The sequence below is a fragment of the Trichosurus vulpecula genome, chromosome 1 (genome assembly GCF_011100635.1).
Source record: "Trichosurus vulpecula isolate mTriVul1 chromosome 1, mTriVul1.pri, whole genome shotgun sequence".
Lineage (NCBI taxonomy): Eukaryota > Metazoa > Chordata > Mammalia > Diprotodontia > Phalangeridae > Trichosurus > Trichosurus vulpecula.
In genome coordinates, this window is record NC_050573.1 from 33,971,444 (window position 1) to 33,993,840 (window position 22,397).

Consider the following 22,397-nt stretch of genomic DNA (forward strand, 5'->3'; position numbering starts at 1 on the left):
TGACTTGCCCAGGATCACATAGCTAGGATATGTCTGAGGCAGGACATGAACTCAGGTCTTCCTGGCTTCAAGGTTTAATTCACTCTGCCAAACTGGAAAAGAGATGATTTTAAACACTGCTCAGAGCTTTTGATCACATTTACACTTGTAGTACTGAGCTGTTGATAGGAAGGAGAGGTTGGAAACAGAAGGCAAAATCTGTTTCTTATAATATGAAATTGACAGGCAGTCTCTGGGACTGGAGAGAGACAGACACAAACAGACGGACAGACAGCCTTTCTCGTTGTTGGGCAGCCAGGTGCTACTTCAGTCCTGGCTCCAGTGAGAGTGGTGATGCTGATTTTCATTTCTATAGTACTTCCTTCACAGTAGCCGTAGAACTGAATTTGGGATTATAAATCAGGCTCTGAATGTTAGCAAGTAACTATCCAAATTACTATCCCACAAGCTGGAGGAAAAGGAAAGCTGGAATGATTAGGCAGTCCATAAAATAAGAGGTGGAATTTGCTGTAAAAGCAGCTCTAGCACATGGAGATGTACAAAAGTACAGGTGTTGAATGCGTAGAGACGTTTGATTTTAGCTTCTGAGGTGAAAATAATAAAGGGGGGGGGGTGGATCATAGAAGCGGAATCTGAAGGCATCAGCTCATCTAAATGCTGGGTCATGGGAGCAGCTATCTATTCTGTCCCTGTCATCTTTGTGGCTGTGTCTCCACACTAACCCTGAGAATCGTCTAGTAGGTCAGAGCCAAGGATAGGTAGAGAGCATAGGAACTTCTAAGACCTCACTGAGATTCAGAGAGGTGTATGGGTGTCTGTTTTCGTTTTATGTGTGTCTACACACATGCCTGTTTCACCAAAAACACATAGATGAATTAAGCAGTGACCGGCTGGCTTGCAAACAGAACAGGAAGTTTATTATGCACTGAATACACAGTCTTACTGGTCATAGCCCTGAAATCCTAGCTTCCATTTTAGGTCCCATAATAAAAATAACTCATTCACAGGATCATTGGAAAAACTACCAGAGCTTTGAGTGTTGTGGGTACACTGCCCCCCACCCCCCCACCCCCACCCCAGTGAAGACTTTCATTCAGAAGGGTCTGGGAATCATGATTCCTCTCTTCCCCACTAATGCCCACCAAGAAGTTAAACAGAAGCCAGAATCCAGTTCTTTATAAATAAGGCACCAGGATAGAACTCTTCATCACCGTCCTCCCAAGGCAGTCAGACTTTCATTTCCCTCTAGATGTGACACATTTCACTTTTTGCAGTTTGTTTCTGATGGCAGTCCATTGTCATTTTTTAGAATGGAAAAATAGTTTTGCTTGAGAATTAATTAGGGGACCAAAACATGCCCGTTTGGGCTTGGAATCATGAGCTAGTGAAGTAATATTTGCATATATCAAATTTTAACTACAAAAATAGCATTTTTATTAGTCTAAACAGTGCAATAAAAAGCAAGCAACCGTTTAGGTTAGAAAACCTTTAAGAACTAATCTGAGGTAAAAATGTTTGTTTTTTTGTTTTCATGTTAGCTTTCTGTGTAAGCCTCAAACTTGCCCTTCCTTCTGAGAGCGCAGGTGGAGGCAGTGTTAGCTAAAGCGATAGCAAGCTGTGGCAGGAGACATGGCTGACCCGCCTTTTCCTCTTCCTTAGCTGCTGTCATGGGTTTGTACTGAATAGAAAAAAAATCTCAGTTTGTATTCTGGGGCATTAGTGTTTAGGATTTCCTGACCCACTTATCAGAAATTTGTCCATTTGTCTTTGCCCATTTGTTTTGAAAGGGAAAGTACATTTTCTGCCACAGCCTCTGGACCCCGGTCTCTTAGTTCGTTTGGATCCCTCCTTGTGCGCTAGTGTAGCAGCCCAAACGGCTGGGCTCAGCTGGGCTGGGTAAGGGGTGACTGTGCAGGGTGAAGCTTCTGGACTCCAAACTTCCATCAACAGCGCTTGAAAGCAATGTGGATATGGGCGCTCAACAGCAACTACTTCTGTAAACAGTGATTAGAAGGTTGTAGAGTGAAAACGAGAGTGAAAGGATGAAACAACAGGCCCTTTAACAGGCCTAATAGGGTACATCCAAACTGGAATGAACAATCAGCAACATCCCTTGTACAATCTCTGTCTAGCAAGAAGAAAAATAAAGAGGTACATTCAGAAGTCCCCAACTCTACAGGTAAAAGTGCATGATGCTTCTGTGAGGTGGGGGTGGGGTGGGGGTGGCACTGCCAAGCGGAGGAGGAGGAGGCTGCCACCAGCCATTCTTTAGAGAGGTGTATACTGATTGTCTATGGCCCGGATGTGACCCCTGTTAGGTGAATCTGTCTCATAATCGGAGTCCCGGGGTTGGCTTGTAGGTTCTGCTGACTGTTCCATACGCCGTAGGCTGTTGGCCAGTTCCTCAGGTGGAGGCAACAGGTGGAAGATCTGCTCAGAAGGAGAGGACCTGGATGGCGGGAGGTCCTCGGGGATGAGCACGTGGGGACGACCAGAGGAACTAAGGTGAGGAGGGCCCAATTCGGAACTCCAGCGGTGGACAGAGAAAGGGAACAGAACTGTGCTGCTTGAACCTGGGAGACAAGGAGGAAAGACAAGAGTGGGAAACGTGGGCCTAAAACTATTTAATTGGCAGAATTTACCCAACAGGATCCTTAAGGGCTGCCCACCTCCCGCAGCCTCACCTGGTGTGTGGGAGACAACCACCACGTAGCTGGAGAGCTTGACATCACAGGCAGCCCCGCACTCGAGGGGGATGGGGGAGCGCTGGAAGTGATGCAGCATGTCCACGATGGAGGGGAAGTGTAGGTGCTGCACCCGGCAGTGCCCTCGCTCAGTCAGTGACAGGCGCAGATGCTGCCGGGGAGGAGAAGGGCTGAGCACAGGAAGGCACTGGTCAAGAGGAGGGGTCCCCCTGCACCTCCTCCCACCTCGCCCCATACCTTGGCTCTGCCCTGGAAGTTGAATGTAAGAACGTATTCTCCCCGTCGTGTCTCACTCTGCCGAACCAGGAACACTCCATGACCTGCGGGACCCTGCAACTGCACTAGCTGAGCTGCCTTCACTCGGGAGATGGGGCCGTGAAACCAGGGATAACAGGAGAGGAAGTGGTCGGTTTTCTGACAGGCCTGCTCAGGCAGTCCACCAGGTGAGGCACCTAGTGGAGCAGAGAGGCGGAAGCTGACCCGGCGGGCCTGGCTCCTCTGCATCCTAGAGAGAGGCCTAAATGGAGTAGGCAGCCAGGGCAGACTTTCCTCAGAGGATAAGATGGCGAGGAGTGGGGGCAGGCCATCTGTCTGGGACCTTTACCTTGGTTAAGGGAGTCGGTGCTCCCGCTGGGGGAGTTGGATATACCAGGGTCTGGAAGTGAGAGGGCATGTGATTCTAGGTCAGCTCCTTCTGACCTGCTGGGAAGAAGGATAGAAGAGTTAATTCCTGTGCCGGCTCTCACCTCTCACTGGAAGACATTCCTGGAGGCACCAGCTCTGGGGTGGTTTTCCTAGGGGTCTGCAATTCCCCACACCCTCCTCTGTTCCCTGGTCCTCCATATATGTTAGATATGCCTGGCAGTGGTGGATGCTCTCGCCCCCAGAAGCCTGCTGCCTTCTTCAGCCCCATTTCAGAAGGAACAGCTAGGGGTGAGAACAACAGTTATCCAACACTTCCTTCCCCCCTTACAAATCCAGCCTCTTGGAGACAACTGTGGAGATGTGAAGGTTGCCGGCCTGGATTAAAGGAGAGAGGGATGAAAAAGACATGAGATGTCTCATGAGCCAAGAAGGAGCTGAATGGAGTGGGGGCTTCCTTTGTCCCCAAATGCCTCAGGATGGCGTGGTGTCATACATGTGGTTTGGGCCCACAGGAGAAAGGTATTGGTCACTGCTTTTGAATTGGAGAAAGGAGGCATTTAAGACTCACTCTCACAAAGCCTTACCCTCGCTTCATGCATTCTCTGATCTCTGTTGTCCAGGAATTCAGCTGCTGCTCATCTCCTGTCTCAAAGATGATGTCGGTTAAATTATTCACCTGGATGCAGAGTAACAGAGAGGGTTGTCACCTCTTGGGCAGCAGCTGTAGGGAGGAGGGTGTGGATGGCCAATGGGAGGAGGGAGGGAGGAAGAAGAGGCAGCTAGAAGACCATCTACCTTAAGGACGAAAGTGTTGAGGTTGTCAGGCATCTCTAGTCGGGTGCATCTCCGGATCTCGTGAATGGAAGAACAAGCAGTCTGGAGCTTGGGCTTCGAACCCTGTGGAGCAAAGACAGATTGCCCTCTGGGTACCAGGCAGATAACAGCTTCCCCAAGGCCAGGTATCCCCAAAGTGAGCTATTCCTTGTTCCACAAATCCACAAGCTGGATTCTGGGCTCTGCCCTTCCTCCCTCCTTGAATTTCTTCTTTCTAGACAGCCCTGGAATGACATCCCAGGCCCAACATGTGCAAGCAATTGCTTCTTAGGAAGGGTGCAGACAGGCTGGGCATGGGGCCTGCTGGCCAGATGGACTAGCCCAGTTGCTGCCTTCTCTTACCCATTCCCCTGCACCCTGGGGGGGGGGGGGGGCAGCTCCTTGATGCATGGAGCAGTTTAGCTAACCTCCATGTCAGGGTCAGCCCAGCTAGGGTTAAGGCGACCACCAGAAGAGGTAAGGATGTAGCCAGCCTGGCAGTCAGAATGCCTGTTCCCAAATAACCTTCTCTGCCTCCCCACCCAAGCTGGATGTAGCTTCTCTAAGGTTCCGTTGATTGTATTTTCATACTGCAGACCAAAGGAAGAACAGAAGCCTTAGCCTGGGGTCTATTGATTAACATCTCGACTTTGGTGGGATTGCAAGTGGGGCCTCCTGGAGGCCTGGCTGAAGTTGCCCTCCTAGTGTTCAAAGCCTATCTTAGAAGGTAAAGCCAACAATCTTATCTGAGCAAAAGGAAGGGCAGCTCTCCCAGGGACCCAGGTCTTCTCAGCCTCCTCACTGCCCAACAGATGTTTCTGTTTTCCCACATTATCCCTACTCTCACACACACACACTGGGGTAGATGAGCACCCCCAATCTGGGAATCCATCTACCAAACAGCTTTGGGGGTCTTTTGAGGGACCATCATGTGGGGAGGGGTGGCTTCTTTGCTTCTTCAGTAATTCCTAGCCCCTACATAAAACTCCAGTCTCTTTTCTGCCTTTCCCCAGCACCTCCGGATCTTATGAAAGGATCCTGAGTGACTGAGGGTCAAAGGTTTTTCCATGCATGTGCCTTCTCTTTATATCCCCACAATGTGGCCCCAGCAAGGCCAAATGACAGCCACTAGCCCTGCCTTGTCCTCCCCCTGTGCTCCAGCCAAGGACTAGTGTTGTCCCCACTGAATAGAGCAACTCCTTCCTGGGCTGAAGCTGGTGACTCATCCCTGGACTAAAAAGGGGATGTGAGCCAGTCAGAATGAAACCAGATTTCCCTTCTGTGGAGGTTACATGGTCCTCATGGGAGCCCAGGGCTGAAGGCCAGTGGGGAGGAAGTGAATAGCCAAGGGGTGAAGGAAGAGTTTGATGGTTCCACAAATGTCTCGGGCTTTTCTGGCCCCCTCCTGCTACACTCTCAGGTCTACATTCCCTGGTCTCTCTCACTCTCTGCAGCTCTTCTCTTCCCTCTCTCGCAAGACAAGCATAGCTTCTGCTCCAGGTTAATCGAAAGAACATTTCCTTCCTTAAGTCAGAAAACTGGTAGATATGGAGTAGCTGTACTCTGTTTCTTCCTGTGAAATGAGGTGTTGGGGTAAATGGGAAAAAAAGGTCTTTTCCAACCCTCCATTTTACCCTGTTGCTTCATGTTGCAGAGGAGAGGCTCAGTGAAGGCCCAGCAAGGTCCCACAATAGTAAGGGGCAGAACTGAGATTCAAACCCATGTCCTTTGGAACTCATCACCCAGCACAGAGACCTTCTACTTATCATTTTAGGAGTCTCACCAATCCAAGATGATTTTTGCCTCTTTTAAACCAATTTTTTCTCCAGGATGCAACTACAGCTGCCCCTTCCCGCATCTCCAAGGGGGAGAGACCAATCTTCTGATTAAAGAGAGGCCAAGGGCTTGGAAGGATTAGAGAGAATGGGGTTTAAAAAGGTGGGGGACAAAGGGACCTCGAGCACTTTGCTGTCCCTCTCAGAAACAAGCAGATTTGGAAGAAGGGGGTGGGGCAGGACAGGAAGCTGGGTAGCGAATGTTTGGTTTTGGGGTGTTTGGGGGCCCAGAATATGGTGTGTGGCTGTGTGTGCTCCACTGGGCCTTTACTGCCTGAGCTGCTTTACTCTTCTTTGGGCAGCTCCCTGTGCCTGAGAAGTGATAGCTGGTGATGGACATCAGCGTGTCACACACAATCTCTCTGTCACGTTGACAAAGCACTTGGACAGCAGACCACCTGCATTCCTCATCAGCTCCTTCCCTGAGGTCATCAAGATGAGGTAGAGGCAGGTCTGCACAGTGAGGTGAAGCACTAAAGGGACAAATCCCATTTCATAGATGGGCGAAGAGAAGTTCAGAGTTCAGAGACTTTCTCAGGGGTTGGATGAACTGATGCCTACGATGCCTTGGGCTCGGATCCCAAAGACTCACCTATGGTCACAGGGTTAGTAAATGTGAGAGGTGGGCTTTGAACCCAAGACTCCTCTTGACTGCACATTCCTTTAGCACACCCTGCCACTGGGCTGATTTCGAGCAGCTGTGCTTCCCTGCTTGGAAGGTCCTAAACGGGGACTCTTCATGCAGTGTCCTTGCTTGAAGAGAGAAGTCTGTGGCCCAGGATATAATTTATCCTTCATTTGCATCGAGTGCAGCCCCAACTGCAGTGGGTGCATTCGTGGAAAAGAAGTGTAAATCTAATCATATTTTCATATGACCTCAGGGGCATCCCTTCTAGAAAAGAAGCCCCACAGAAAGCAGTGCTCCTACTCGGTTGCCTAGTCCCATTTTGGACTGGAGAAGTTGGTCAACAAGCATTTATGAAGCCCCTGCCAGGCACTGGGCTAGACCCTGGAGATACAAGTACAAAGAATGAAACTCCCTCCTTGCAAAAAACTTACGTCGAAATGGGAAGCAAGAACTCAGAAAGCTATCTAGCACAGATAGGAAGTGAACAAATGCAAATACGTGTATACAGAGCAGTTCAATACAACCTAGCATGGCAGGGAGAACACCAGCGCTGAAGGGACCAGGAAAGGCCTTGTGCAGATGGTGCCTTTACCGCATCTTCGAGGACGATTTTGTTGTTAGAGTCGTTCAGTCGTGTCTGACTCTTCATGACCTCATTTGGGCTTTTTTGGCAAAGGTACCAGAGTGGTTTCGCCATTTCCTTCTCTAGGTCATTTTACAAATGAGGAAACTGAGGCAAGCAGGGTGAAGCAATTTGTCCAGGGTCACACAGCCAGTAAGTGTCTCAGGCTGGATTCGAGTTCAGGTCTTCCTGACCTCAGGTCTTGGTGCTCTATCCACCGTACCACCTAGCTGCCCTAAAGGATAAGGGGACTGTATAAGGAGTGAGGGGACAGGGTATGAAAAGTTTTAAAGACTAAATGAGTTTATATTGATCCTAAAGACAACGGAAACCACTCACTGGAGTTGGCCAAGTATGGGAATGACATAGAAAACCATTTTGGTAGTAGGGTGTAGGATGGTTTGGAATGCAGAGACTTGAGACCAGTTAGGAGGCCTCTGAAATGATCTTGGGGAAAGAAGATGAGGGGACCTTAACTATTGCAGGGACCCTCTTAGGAAGGTTTCCCTGGAGAGGGAAGGAGGGAATGAGCTGGGCAGAAAGGCACTGCTAAGGGATGGGATCAGCTTGGCTGGAATCCAGCCTTCATGATTTACTGTCAGGAAGAGAGCTGCTGGGCTTCATCCGAGAACCTAGGTTAAAACAGCAGGGCTGCTACTAACTAGCTGGTTTCTCTTGGTCTCAAGTGGCCACATCTGTAGCCTCGATGTCCATGTTTCCTGTCGGTACCCTAACCACAAGTCCCATTAAACTGTAGCTGATCTTGCACAGCATGGACACCTTGGTCAAGCAGGGGTGGGAAGTAACAGATGAAGAGGAACCACTGCACCTCCCCCCCAATCTCTTCTCCCTGCTCCCCTCCTCCCCCTTCCTCTCCTCTTTATTATCTATATTCCCTTCTCTGATTAGAAGATTTCTTCCGGGTCATAAGACTAGTGAAATCTGCTATGAAGAAAAACAGACAAGAACGGGGGTGGGAGGAAGCCCTAAATGATAAGGACAGAGGACAAGTCAGTTGATCCCAAACCTGACATTTTCCCAGGCCCTGCTGCAGGGGCTCAGAATGGTGGCTGGAGGACTTGGTGCTCCCCTCTCCCTCCCATGAGGGTGCGATGCTCCCAGAATTCTGCTGTGCTGAGGTTATCCTTCCTCATGCCTTTTCCAGGGGCTTTCCAAATTCCTTCTTTCCTTCTCCCTGCCCCACCCCCTTAAAAAGTTTCATCACTGTTTTCCCATCCAATGGGCACGTTTGATACAATAACACTATCTGACGGTGTATTCCCAACCTATACTATACCACTATCTCTCTGACAAGATCACTGGCCCTTTCCTAAGGTTCCCAGAAATCCTGCTCCCCTTCCTTGGTTAGCAGAGCAGATCCAATGTTATGAGCATAGAGAACTTAGGCATAGATTGAAACATATCCAGTGTCACAGCTTTAGGACAGATCTGGGCTGGGCATTCTTTGTGACTTCAAACCCAGTGCTGATGCCTGCCTGGATTTCCCTGGCCCCCAACCTAAAATGAGAGGCATCTGCCTCAGGAGTGTTCAAACTTTGGGGGCTAGGGAACCAACAACCTACAGAAGTGTCCCCATCGAGTCCATTCAAGCCCACCCAAGGTCATCTGTTTCAAAATCAATTTTCTGATAGTTTGAGAGAACAGAGTTGGTCACAGAGACTCCTGGATGCCAACATTCACAATGGGAAAACTTAGCTTCCTGAAATACCTCCCCCATTGTCTTAACTCCCATTAGAACCTCATTCCCTTGTGAACCAGCGTGATATGGAAGAAGGGGGTTGGAAGTAGAATTGGGGTCCAAACCCAGGCACTGCCATTGATAAGCTGAATGACCTTAGTTAAATTTCTTCTTTTATCTGTAAATGAAACACAGTAACACTGCTGCACAGGGTTGCTATAAAGATAAATTCTCTGGGAGTGACTGAAATGAATTGTTTTAACATAGTGAGAATTTAGCAAATCTCCCTGGGAGGAATTCTCGCTAAGAGTGGGAAAAGTTAGTGACGATTTTCCAGGTCATCATTTCTTAGCAGTCTCGTCTGAATGATGCAAGCTGATCGTGACTTTGGTGTTTGGGATGGGAGTGAGGGCAGGAGGTCTCAATAACAGCATCTTCAGAGACCAGCTCCCTTCCTTTACCCCTCTACACCCTCCTCACCTTCCTCCCCTCCCCTCCCCATCCAGATGGAGCTGTTAATATTTGAGAGGATTAGAAACAGAAGAAGGGGAAAACATTCCAAAAACTCTGCCCCCAAATCCGCAGGCTCAGGAATGTAATCTGTTGCGCCCGATGCTTCCTCTAAGCTCAGATGCTTTTCTCTGCCAGCTCTAAGGGAGGAAGGGATCACAGCGCTCATTACCACCACCCCCTGCTCCGTCCTCCAGGGCTAACCCAGGGTGCTGTGCCTAAACCCTAGAGATTTTGCATCTCTTTCTTGTATAGCCTCCAAGTACCTGGTGAACTGCCAAAGCAGCCCAGGACAAGAGCTATATTCTTTCTACCTCCCCCAGAACCCGCACACAGGGTCAGTCACTGCTTGCCAGCCAGGTCCTGAAACAAGCAATCCAACAGATGCCAAGTGTTCATCCCGTTGGGCACCCTATGCCCCAACTGCCTGGTTTCAGGGATAAGCTAACTCTTTGCCTGGGCTGATCTGCCTCTCTTTGCCCAATGGCACAGCTCTGTGTTCTCCAGCGCCTTCTGAGAATCAACCAACCAACATGCATTTATTAAATGCCTACTGTGTACCAGGCATTGTGCTGGCTCTAGGGACAAAAAAAAAATAATGAAGCCTTGCCCACAATTCTTTTAAGGGAAAAAAATGTATAAATAAAAGTATTAACAAAATTAATACAAGATAAATGGAGGCAGGGGAGTATCAGGCACTACTGACAATGAGGGGGCCAGGAGAGACCTTGGGAGAAGGTAGAATTGAGTAGAATTTTGAAAATTTTCGAAGTGTTCTAAGAGGTGGAGGGAAATAGAGGAGCTCGTTCCAGACACTGGAATCAGAAGTAGGAGCGAGTGTCTGCCCTGTCCCCCAATAAAATTTGGAGCCCATGATTTACCAGGTTCTCTCATCTGACACCTAGTCACTTTTGTAGCCCTGGAGTCAGGAGGACCCGAATTCAAATCCAGCCTCAGACACTGACTAGCTGTTTTGCCCTGGGCAAATCACTTTACCTTGTTTGCCTCAGTTTCCTCAAATGTCAAAGCTGCAAACCAAAGGGGCTGGATACTTTGTAACAGGCCATGTGAGTAGACTTACAGCGAGGACAGGTCAGCACTATGCCCTCTGGGTCTTCCCCTGCCTCCCAGGAATGGGTCACCTACACAGTAGGCGTTTAGCAAATGCTTGCCAAGTAGGCTGTGGAAAGGCAGTTGGATTTGGACAGAGGGTCTGGGTTCAAATTCTGACTGCTGCTTTCCTGTGCAGCCTTGAGCATTTCCCAGTTTCCTCTTCTGTAGGTATGGGGTTTGCCTCGATGCTCTCTGAGGCCCCTTCTGGCTCTAAATCTACTATGACTGTGTCTTCAAGGGCCACTGAACGAAGGGAAAGACACTGATTAATGTGGAAAAATCTAGGATCCTAGACAAGTCACTTCTCTTTAAGCCACGGCTTTATCAGCATCGGCAATAAAAAGTCAGTAAACACTTATTAAGCTCCTACTGTGTGCCAGACACTGGGGATACAAAACAAGGCAAAAGAGAGGCCCTGCTCTCAAGGAGTTTACAGTCCAATGGGGAGGAAACTCCCCGTTGCAAACATAATAGAGGGAAGACCCTAGAATTAAGAGGGGTTGGGGAAGGCTTCCTCTAGAAGGTGGGATTTTATTTGGGACTTAAAGGAAGCTGGCAAGATAGAAGTACCAAGCCTGCTGTGTCCTAGCCTGCTTCAGACCTCCAAGGCTCCTTCTAGCTCAACCTTCTCATTTTACAGATGAGGAAAACTGAGGCCCTGGAAAGTTGGTTGAATTGTCCAAGATCACATAGTATCAGCTGAAATTGTAGATGTGAGAATGATTCCTCAGCCCCCAGCTCCTTCCACACGGACCTGTGTGGAAGTTTGGTTAGAGAAATAGAGAGTGACCAGAAGTGATGTGGCTAGACCTAGTGGGTGTAGCCACCGCCCCCCCCCAGAGGTTTCAGACTTGCTTTTGGCCTGGATGCCTAGCTTCCCCACCTGAGGGGGCCTGCCTCCTGACTTCTGCCCTGGGGCTAGAGGGCTAGAGGTTTGTCTGTTTTGAGGAGACTAGGGCTGAATTGGTGTCCAGATGAGGCCCGGGCCAGGCCAATAAACCCCAGTTAAACTTTGTTCCCCTCAGGATTAAATACAAAATCTTGTTTGGCTTCTAGAGCCCTTCACAACAAGGATCTTTACTGCCCTTCCATGTCTTTGGACGTCATTCCCCTCCACATACGCTATGACCTGGCCACAAAGTCCCTGTTCTTCCAGTCTGTCCCAAACAGCACTCCAGAAATCCCACCTTCTGCAGGGACCTTTCCTCTGAAGTTCCCTCCCATTTACACTGTATATACCTCGGACATCCCTTGTTAGGATGTGAGTGAGCCCCTTGATGGTTCTGCCTTTCTTTTCCAACCAGCACTTAGCACACTTAGCAAATAATAAGGGCTTAATAAATGCTTGTTGACTGTTGAGTGACTTAATGAACGTAATAGTTATTTCCTATAAACAAAAATACCCTTCCTCATGGGCTTTTTTTCAGCGAGAAAATATGACAGGAGGCAAGCCTTCTCTTGGCCCCTTTGACCCCTGGGCTCCAGAGAAGTCCAATTTTTATTTGAATGCTGAATATGTTTTCTCATATCCCCAGGAGGGAAGTAAACTGCCCTGTATGTCTTCCTCTTCTCAAAAATCAATGACACAGAGGGTTTGAGTCCCTGACAGTAAGGGGGGTTGGGGAGGGTGGAATGGAGCCTCCTACGTGGGCCCTCACCAGGCCGTGGCCAGCTCAGAGCAGAGCTGAGGCTCCCCCTCAACCCCACCACAGTGTCAGCCAGACAGGGCTCAGGTTACTGTCCCCAAGCTGGCTTTCCAAAAGGAAAATCAAATGATAATGAAGAACTGCTTTCCTTACCTTGTAGGGAACAGTGGGGAACCCAGTGTGGCCTTCCCAAGAAAACAATGCCTAGTCCAGAGAGTCCCTGCTTGTCCGCCACCTCCTCCAGTGACCTTGGCCAAGCCAGATGTGGCAGGGCTCCTCCTCACCCAGCAGGCCTTGGCTTCATCATGATCTTCACCTCTGGCATTTTAATTATAATATTATAACTTTATAGTATAATTTAGTTATGATCCCATGGGGGGTGGGGCTCAACAAAGGACTTCACTTCCTGGTGACTTCATTTGGGCCTTATAATGGCCCCTGTGAAGGAGGCAGGCGGGGACCATTCTATACCAATGGGGACACCAAGCCTGCAGAGGAAGGCTCTTAGCCAAGCTCGTGCTGCTAATTGTCAGCAACATTGGGAGTCGAGATCAGGGCCCCTATGTCCTGTGCAGATCTTGCTGCACCATCAAAGCAAAGACTTCGTGTCTTGGGATGTGAATGAACTTGGGGAACGTGGGCAGGATTTGGGCAGGTGGACACATCAGACCCTCTCTTCTCTATTCCCTCTGCCACCTGTATTCATTCACCAGCCAACTGCAGGCCCTCATTAAAACCTGCCTACTAGGGCATCCCCCAGGCATTTCTTCTACACTCCCCTGTGGTTTAGAAAAAAGAATCCTAGCTCTGGAGTCAAAGGACCTGGGTTCTAATCCCACTTCTGACACTACCTAGATGACTCTGAAGAACTTACCTCACCATTTCCTCAATGGGAGGAGGTATTTAGACCAGACTCCCCCTGAGATCCTAAGACCATTCCTATCAGCCCTGGCCCGGGAGTTGCCTTGTCTTTGTATCCCGATGCCTGGCACTTAGAGATGAGGTCTGAATCTGATTTCATTGATACGAGAACTCCAGGATGAGGAAATTCCCTCCACGAATGCAGGTGTGCACCCTTTCTCTGACTTAGCCTTAGAAAATGTAAATAATTTGTCCAGGGTCACATAGAATGTGCCACAGGTCAGATTTGAACACAGGTCTTCCTGGTTCCAAAACTGGATCTCTGCTGACAACGATGCTTCTTACCTGTCACTCTCATGCCTTCCACCAGATGATCACACTAAGCCACTCAAATTTTCCCGTGGCTTCCTGTAAAAGTTCAAACTCTTCTACCGGCCCTTCCACAATCTGCTGTTAACTGATCCTTCCAGCCTTGTTTCTTATTATATTCTTCTAAGTTTTGCAAGAAGAACTGGAAAGCTGAGAAACTGACATTTTTTTTAGCAAGAAGATGGATTTCTGAGCTGGGTGTTTTTAGAGACTTTTTGCCTTTCTCTGTATCCCCAGAGCTTAGCACAGTGCTTAGTATGAGGTCCTTCTGGGATTTCATCCCAATTATTTGTACTTTCCCCTCCAAAAAACCCTTAAACTTCATATGTATAATCTTGGGAAGGTCATTTCCCCAATCTGGGTCTCAGTTTCACATTCTGTAAAATGGAGTGGGGACAGAAAATAAAGTGAGTTGGGTTATATGACCTCAAAGGCCATTCTAAAGTTCTGTGAAGCCCCTATTCCCCCTCTGTAAAATGAGTTTTAATAAGAATACCACTAAGGTCTTTTCCAGCTTTAAAGTCTATGATTTTATGATATTCTAGGTCCGGTATCTTTAACCTGAGGTTCAGAGACACCTGAGGGGTCCATGGATAACTTTCAAGGGTCCCATAAACTTGGATGGGGGGCAAATATTTATATGTATATTAGATCTTTATTTTCACTAACGTGTAACTGAAATTTACCATTTCCTTCCATTATGAATGTATGCTACAAATCACAGCAGTACTAGGCTTCACTGAGGGTTTCACGATACAAAAAAAAAGTTGTAGACATGACTAATAAGGAAATACATTTCACAAGACTGTACATGTTATATCAAATTGCTTGCCTTCTCAGTGTGGGGGGCAGCAGAGGAAGAGAGGGAGAGAATTTGGAACTCCAGTTTTTAAAAAATGAATGTTGAAATGTTTTCTACATGTAATTGGGGGGAAAACAACATATGTTTTAAGAATACCCCTGTTGTAAGTTCCCAACCATACTCCCCGAAATTCCATACCTAGTATTGGAGAGATACCTCAGTCTACTTTAAAAAAAAAAAAACTCTCCCACTGTGGCCTGCAGGGGTCACTCTCTGAGTCCTGGAAGGCTGGACAGGTCTGGGAGGAGAGATTTAGAGAGAAGACTTGGGTTTCACATCCTTCCCCTCTGTCCTGTGGTTCTGAGAAATTACATTCTCAATAGGATTTTTATGGAAAGGGCTGAGCTAGACCCTGAGGCCCACTTTCAAACTGAAACAGGCTTTGTGGTGTGACCTTAGACAAGTCATTTAACCACTGTGGGTCCTAGTTTCCCCTTTAGGAAGGGATGGAAAGATGGAAACAGTCAGAGGAGCTGATTCAGCTCTGCCACACGTGGGACTGGGCAAATCACTTCCCCTTCCTCTCCTCACCTATAACGTGAAGGGGTGATCTGAAGATATCCTGTGTTTTGGGTTACAGCCAGATCAGGTACCTACATATCTCTGTATGCCTGGGCCTGAAGTCAGGAAGACCTGGGTTCAAATCCAGCCTCTAATACTTACTAGCTGTGTGACCCTGGGCAAATCGCTTAACCCTGTTTGCCTCAGTTTCCTCAACTGTCAATGAGCTGGAGAAGGGAATGGCAAAACCACTCCAGTATCTCTGCCAAGAAAACCCCAAATGGGGTCACGGAGAATAGACTCGACTAAAGGAACTCAACAAACCGAATAATAGCTCCAGGCACAATAGTAACCTTGGAAATCAGGGACCACCTCCAAGGTGCTTTCTCTCCCCAAACGTGGGCCTGCCCTTTATGCTTCCACTGGGTCGGTTCCTGCCTTCACCACCACCATGCTCAGTCTTGGCAAAATCCCAAGGGGCCGAGGGTCCCCTGATCTGTGTATTCTAACACCTCTCCCAATTCTGTGATTATGTATTTGAGGGGCAGCAGTGAAAGCCTTGGCCTTGGGCGTAGGGGCCCTACTTCTGACATTTTGTAGCTATGCCTGGGGCCAATTTCTTGCTCATCTGTAAAGTAGGGATAACAATCTATTCCCTAAATCAAGGGGTGCTCAAAGGAAAACGCTTCAGAGTATGACCTGTCACCACTTGGGTTGGGCCTTGAAGGATTGATTGGAGTCGGGAAGAACAGAGAAAAGAGGGGGAGGTAAGAAAATGGGCGAAGCGGAACCTGTGGGGTCTCATAACACACATCACAGAGAAGTCTAAGACATACCCAAGAAACCACAAAGGAGAGACTGATTCAATCCCTGGGAGGTGGAGAGGTCCGTGGAGGAGGCTGGAGCCGAGAAGGCCTGGCACTGGATCCCAGCCTCATGCTACCTGTGTGACCTCAGACATTTAAATGACGGCATCTCCTCACTTTCTCCATTGATAAAAGGAGGAGCTTGGAACAGCCCTCTGTGGTCCCTTCCCCTTCATGCGCCGTCATCCTATGGTCTGGTCTCAACTCTGGATCAACTATGACCTCTGGGTGATATTGGCAAGAAACCATCCCCAGGTTTGGGGGCAAGGGGGGATATCTGGAACCTTATGCTCTCCCCCACTCTCTTGCCTGATTTTCACTTCCTCCAAGGGTTAAGTAACATTTAGAAGTCATGGCCACACACACACACCCCCTGCAACACCGCACAGCCCTTCCCCCAAGCCTGGGTGCAGAGATTAACCAGGGAAGCCGCCAGGCCGCAGGGGTTTCATTCTGACTGCAAAGCCCTCCCAGCGTCCTTCCCCTCCCTCCCCCTTTTTCCAAGAGCCTCTGAATAGGCACCTGACAAAATCGCTGACCAAACAACTTTAGGCAGACTCAAACAATAAATCCCCACTGGGCCAAAGCCCGGGTTCCTCTTTCTCAGAATAAGAACTAGAGGAAGGTTGAAACCACCTCCCTCCCCCCCACCCCTTTGTCCCCTAAGCCCAAGCACCCGGCTGCTACATCGGAAAGTTCTTGGAGCAAAGAAGATTATCCATCAGAGGTGCCCAGGTCAGGTGGGCAAAGCTGGCATTACCCTCCCAGCCCAGGGCACAGGACTCTCAAACACACACACTGGAGAGAACATGGGCATGGGAGGAGGTCCTACAGAAGCAAGATGGAGGATGCCATGACAATCCAGGCTAAAGAAGGGGTTTCGGGCTGGCAGTTGGGAGGTCTGTTCCTGGCTGGACCATTAGCTCTTTGAGCCTGGGATTCCTCATATATAAAGCTTATAGTGTGATGGACCCCATGGGCAGTCTGGTGAAGCCTATAGACCCCTCCTCAAAATCATGTAAAATCAAATACACAGGATTACAAAGGAAACTATATATTGAAATAGTTATGAATTTTTTTTTAAATCAAGAGTAAAAACCCTTGACCTATGAGGCCCCTCCCAGCCCTGACATTCCCTGTTCTAAGGCCCCTCCCAGCTCTGACATTCTCTGTTCCAAGGCCCCTCCCAGCTCTGACATTCCATATTCTAAGGCCTGTACCAGTCCCAACATTCCCTGTTCTAAGGCCCCTACCAGCTCTCGCATGGTTCTATGATTTTCTCAACGTCATAGCTAGAACTTCACAGCTTCATTTTGCTTCCTCCTCAGCTGAGTGAGGTAAGAGTTCAAGGAGGGGGAGGGGTGTGGGTGAGAGGGCAGGCAGGTTGAGAAGGTGGAGGGACAAAGCCAGCTGTGTTTACCTGCCTGCCAGCAGCCCTCCCTTCCCATTCTTCCTTATCTACCCAAAGGAAATGGGATGCAGTTTACTGATCCCACAGGGTTATTTGCGGGACTTTCCAGCATAAGGGAGAGAGGGCCACATGGGAGGAAGGACACCATCCCTGGACTCTGGCATTGTGACAGGCAGTACCAGGTACCCTTGCCAAATCATTTCTAATGGGATCACCAGAGTGACTCCCATCCCTCCCTCTTTCCCAATTAATTTAATTGTTTTCGATTTAAGGGCTCACAAGGGCTCAGGTGCATTGTCAAGTCTCCAGACCCAAGAGACAGGTCTTCCTGGCTCTGACAGTCTATGAGCAAAGTCACATGGGGCAGGGTCCTGGGGTGAGGAGGCTCAGCAAAGTTCTCTCCTCAGGTCTTGCTGGGGAGGGAGTGACGGGAGCAGGGGAAATGAGCTTGAGTGTCATTTTAATCTTTTGAACTTCAGAAAACAGAGCTTGGTTAGGAGCAGACACTGAGCATGAAAGTCTAAAAGCACCAAGTGATTGTGCTGATTCCTAAAAGATACAAGGAAGAGCAAAAACAGAGAAAGAAAACTATAGATAACTTCCTTAATGAATATTGATGGGAAATTTTTAAATAAAATACTAGCAAGGAGATCACAGCAATATGCCACGAAGATCATACACTATGACCAGCTGGGATTTATACCAGGGATGCAGGGCTGGTTCAACATTAGAAAAACTCTGGGCATAATTGACCATATCAATAACAAAAGCAACAGAAATCATAAGATTATCTCAACAGATGCAGAAAAAGCTTTCAACAAAATACAACACTCATTCCTATTTTAAAAAAACACTAGAAAGCATAGGTATAAAGGGAGTTTTCCTTAAAATGATAAATTGTTGGTGTTGAGTTGTGTCTGATTCTCAGTAACTCCATTTGGGGTTTCTTTTGGCAAAGATACTAGGGTAGTTTGCCATTTCCTTCTCCAGCTCATTTTACATATGAGGAACTGAGGCAAACAGGGTTAAGTGACTTGCTCAGGGTCACCCAGTTAGTAAGTGTCTGAGAAAGGATTTGAGCCCAAGTTCTCCTGATTCCAGGGGTGACACTATCAACTGTACCACCTAGCTGCCCCACCAAAGTGATAATATCTATCTAAAACCAGCAAGTATTATCTATAATGGGGATAAACTAGAAGCCTTCTTGGTAAGATCAGGGGTGAAGCAAGGATGTCCATTATCACCTCTATTATTCAATATTGTATTAGAAATGCTAGTTATAGCAATAAGAGAAGAAAAAGAAATTGAAGGAATTAGAATGGGCAACGAGGAAACAAAACTCACTCTTTGTAGACTCTGGAGAATCAACTAAAAAACTAGTTGAACTAACAACTTTAGTAAAGTTGCAGGATATAAAATAAACCCACAGAAATCATCACCATTTCTACGTATTGCCAATATAGCGTCCAACAGCAAGAAATAAAAGAGCAAGTCTCGGCTTAGTGGTTGTATAATCTTAGACAAATCCCTTTCCTCCTTAAAGGAGCTCTCAAAGCAGCTTACAGTTTCACAAGGGAGACCAAATGTCAACAACTCCAAACAAACAAAATATAATCAGGATAAACTGGAGACAGCCAGCAGAGAGTGAAGATTAAGGGGCTCCGGAAGGACTTCCTACAGAAGGTGAGATTTCAGCTGGGACCTGAAGGAAGCCAAGCAGTGGAGATGACGTGGGGGGGGGGGGGCAGAATACAGATGGTTGGAGTTCTTAGAAATCATCTATTTCTCTCCAGGGTTCTACGCTCCCTCAGGCATCTAAGACTTGTCACTTTCACTCATCCCACATGACCAATCAGTTGCAAAATCTTGTCTCTTTTTTTTCTTTTCCTCCATCACATATCTCCTATCCCATGCCCTCCTCTCTCTCTATAAAAGCACCTAACTCACAGGGCAGTCTTCTCTATAAAGCTCACTGCAAACATTGAAGCACCCAGGGCTGTCATTATCCATTCACACAGCCACCACCTTGACCTGGCACTTAATAAAAGCTTGTTGGATTAGATGGAGCCTTCTGTAAACTCTGCTTAACATTTGTAGGCTATAACATGGTCTAGCGCAAAGGTTTCCAAACTTATTTGACCTACCACCCCCTTGGATTTTCTTTAACCCTTTAACTTTTTAAATTTGCATCATTTCAAAAAATATAAAATATATCTTAAAAAATAACACATCTTAGATTTAATAATTTATTGTAAATTTGTGGTTTTTTCCTGCACTGAAATTTTGATGATGCAATATTACATCATGTAACTGTATAGTATCATACTAGTAGACAAGTCATTACACACACATGTTCCTGCTGATGCATGCTGGACTTCTTGACAATTTGTGATACACTTGCCTGCCAGTACTTGCTTGTTAAGACCTGTCAGTGAACTTGACCACTGATGGGTTACAACTTGCATTTTGTGTGTTTATTTGGAAAATAACATAATCACTATGACTTTAACTCAGTTACACAACAGATGAAACGTACCAACAGTTTTTCAAAATTTTCTTCTCTTCTTTCCTTATGCTTCCACCATCCCCTTATTTTTATTTGACACCCCCCCCCCATCCTCCCTGGATCATTCCAGTGCCCCCCAGGGGGCAGTATCACCCACTTTGGAAACCTCTGGTAGTGGAAAGAGGGCTGCTTGGTTTGGGAGGCAGAGGATCTGGGTTTGAATCTCACCTCCTTGTTGCCTTTAGGATAAAATGCATAAACTCCTTTGGCAAACTCCAAATGCTAGCTCTATTAGCCTAGTTGGATAGAGCTCTGGACTTGGAATCAAGAAGGCTCATCTTTCTGAGTTCAAATCTGGCCTCAGACACTTCCTATGTGACCCTGGGCAAGTCACTTAACCCTGGCTGCCTCAGTTTCCTCATCTGTAAAATGAGCTAGAGAAGGAACTGGCAGACCACTGTAGTATCTCTGTCAAGAAAACCTCAAAATGGGGTCACAAAGAGTCAGATACAACTGAACAACAAAACTTATTCCAGCTGCTGTCATATGCATGACATTTCATGCTCCCTCCCTTCAAAGCTCAGCCAAAGTAGCCTTTCCTCTTTCCCTTTTGCCCACGATTACTGTGTATATGTCTATCTGTATCCATGCTTGTTTTCCCCCAGAAGAATGTAGAGTGCATCATCTTGGATTGTGTATCCCCAATATAACACAGCACCAGATACATAGGTATATACAGTAGGTACCTAATAAATGCAAATTAACTGACCAAACAAATGAATGGCTAAAAACTCCTTGGAGACAGAGGCTGTTTCATCAATGTCTTTGATGAAAGCGTATAGCACATTGTACACAGTAGATACATAATAAATTCTTGAATTAGTCCCACTGAGGCTCAGTGAGAGGGAAAGTGAGATGCCCAAGCTTACATAGGTAACACTCTCTCCCCTGTCACATTATATTAGCTCCTCAACCAAGGGTAGTATTGAATGAGGAACTTTTTTTAAGTTAAAAAGTACCCCTCCCCCTCCCCCAAATCCGAGATTAGAAATCTCTCTCCCCCACCACCACATACACTGCAAGGAGGAAGCGATGAGGTCTCTGATATGGGAGCCTTGTCAAGTCAGGCTCAGGAGACAGGCCCCAGCCTTGAGGAGGCGCCCAGCCAGCCCCAGCCCACAGATAGGCCTCGATAGGGGAGGGCAATACCTAGAAAGGGATTTCTCAGTAACCAGAAGGGCTTGCAGAGGAGGAGCTCGGAGGCTGAGGGTGGAAGGTGTTGGTGGGGCCTAGGGACCTCAGGGACACTCCCGTGACTCTGCAGGTCCTGGGCCAATGAGAAGAAAACAGTGGGAGAATCCTAGGGGCCATGGAGTGCAGGGGGTACCTGAACAGAAAGCCCACCCTCAGCCTTGGAAACAACAGGTCATCCTGGGGTTGGGGGCGGCATTCGGTCCCTAAGTAGGCATTAATCACCTACTGGATAATGGCCAAAAAAGCCCCAGACAGAGAATACAGGGAAGGGAAGGAGAGAGGGAGCTAGTTAGCAGAAGTATCTTACTCATATATATATATATACACATATATACACATACACATACATACATATACATATACACATGTGCATACACACAGGTGTGTGCATGTATGTATATGTGTATACATGCATATATGAACGTGTATATACATATACATGCGTACGTGTGTGTGACCCCAAAAGGCAGGCAATAAGATGTAAGTATGTTGTAGCTGTAGGACTCTGGGCAAAGCACTCATCCTCTTTCAGCCTCAGTTTCCTTATCCGTAAAATGGGGATAATAATCCCTTAACTCCCCAGGTTGTCGCAAGGATCAAATGTGACAATATTTGGTAAAGCTCTCGGCAAATCCTAACATCCTACTACAGCAATGCCAGCTGGCTATCAACATAGAACCAGGAAAAGAAGATACACAAAGATGGTCCTCAACTGCAGTATAGATGGAGAGAACAACAAAGAATAGAAACCAAAAGTTCTGAGTGTGTAATGACCAAGCTTGGCTCCAAAGCAGAGACAGGAGAGGGCACCTCCCCTGACTTCTTGGTAGAGATGGGGGGCTATGGGTGTGGAATGCTGCATATGCTGTCAGAGGTTGTACTGTTAAGCTGGTTTTTTTTTTTTCCCTCTTAAATTTTTTGTCCTAAGAGATGGCTCTCTAGGAAGGAAAGGGGAGGGGCTCATTGGGAAATGTAGATGACCAAAAGCAATCATTAAAAAAAAAGAAAGTACATTGGAATGAATTTTTAAAAAGACATCCAGGCTTTGTTCAATGACCTTTAGCAATGGGCAATCCCCTGCCTCTCAAAGCAGCCGGGATTAATTGTGGCATCTCTAATTGGGTGAAGGCCCCCCTGCCTCTTCTCAATGGCAGAACCCTTCCAATATCTGGAGACAGCTGGCACAGCCTCTTCCAGCTCTTCATCTATGACGTGGTAATATCACACCACCCAAGCCTTCTCTTCTCTGGGCCTCACTTGGCCTTCTCAGACCCTCACTCTGTGGTTTTCAGGTCTCACATCATCCTGTTTTTTCTCCTGAGGACAGGCCTTTCAGCTTTTCAGTGTTCTTCCTTCCTGCGTTACCAGGGTGTGCTGATAAATGTTTAACAGCTGACCAGGGATGGGGTGGGAAGAGGGGGTGGGGATGTACCCGGGGCATACTTTTATTATTATTGACATTTTCTCCATCACTTTCTGAGTTTAGACAATCAATAAAACAATAAATTGGAGCACCGGCCCTGGTTCAAATCTGACCTCAGACACTAACTG

The 22,397-nt window shown here is 47.4% G+C and overlaps 1 protein-coding gene across 3 annotated transcripts in view; it reads right to left on the bottom strand.

The window, feature by feature from the left end:
* Positions 1-891: 891 nt before the first annotated feature.
* Positions 892-22,397, bottom strand: part of SH2B3 (SH2B adaptor protein 3) — a 96,315-nt gene continuing 74,809 nt past the window's right edge. For 2 of the 3 annotated variants that reach the window (XM_036736871.1, XM_036736863.1), the window contains exons 3-8: positions 4,146-4,247; positions 3,935-4,026; positions 3,310-3,407; positions 2,943-3,157; positions 2,685-2,856; positions 892-2,573 (exon numbers count right to left, since the gene is read on the bottom strand). In XM_036736871.1, coding sequence (XP_036592766.1) covers positions 2,269-2,573; positions 2,685-2,856; positions 2,943-3,157; positions 3,310-3,407; positions 3,935-4,026; positions 4,146-4,247 — 984 coding nt within the window. In that variant the 3' untranslated portion in view covers positions 892-2,268. The remainder of the gene's footprint in view (positions 2,574-2,684; positions 2,857-2,942; positions 3,158-3,309; positions 3,408-3,934; positions 4,027-4,145; positions 4,248-22,397) is intronic. The other variant, XM_036736879.1, reaches the window with a different exon arrangement.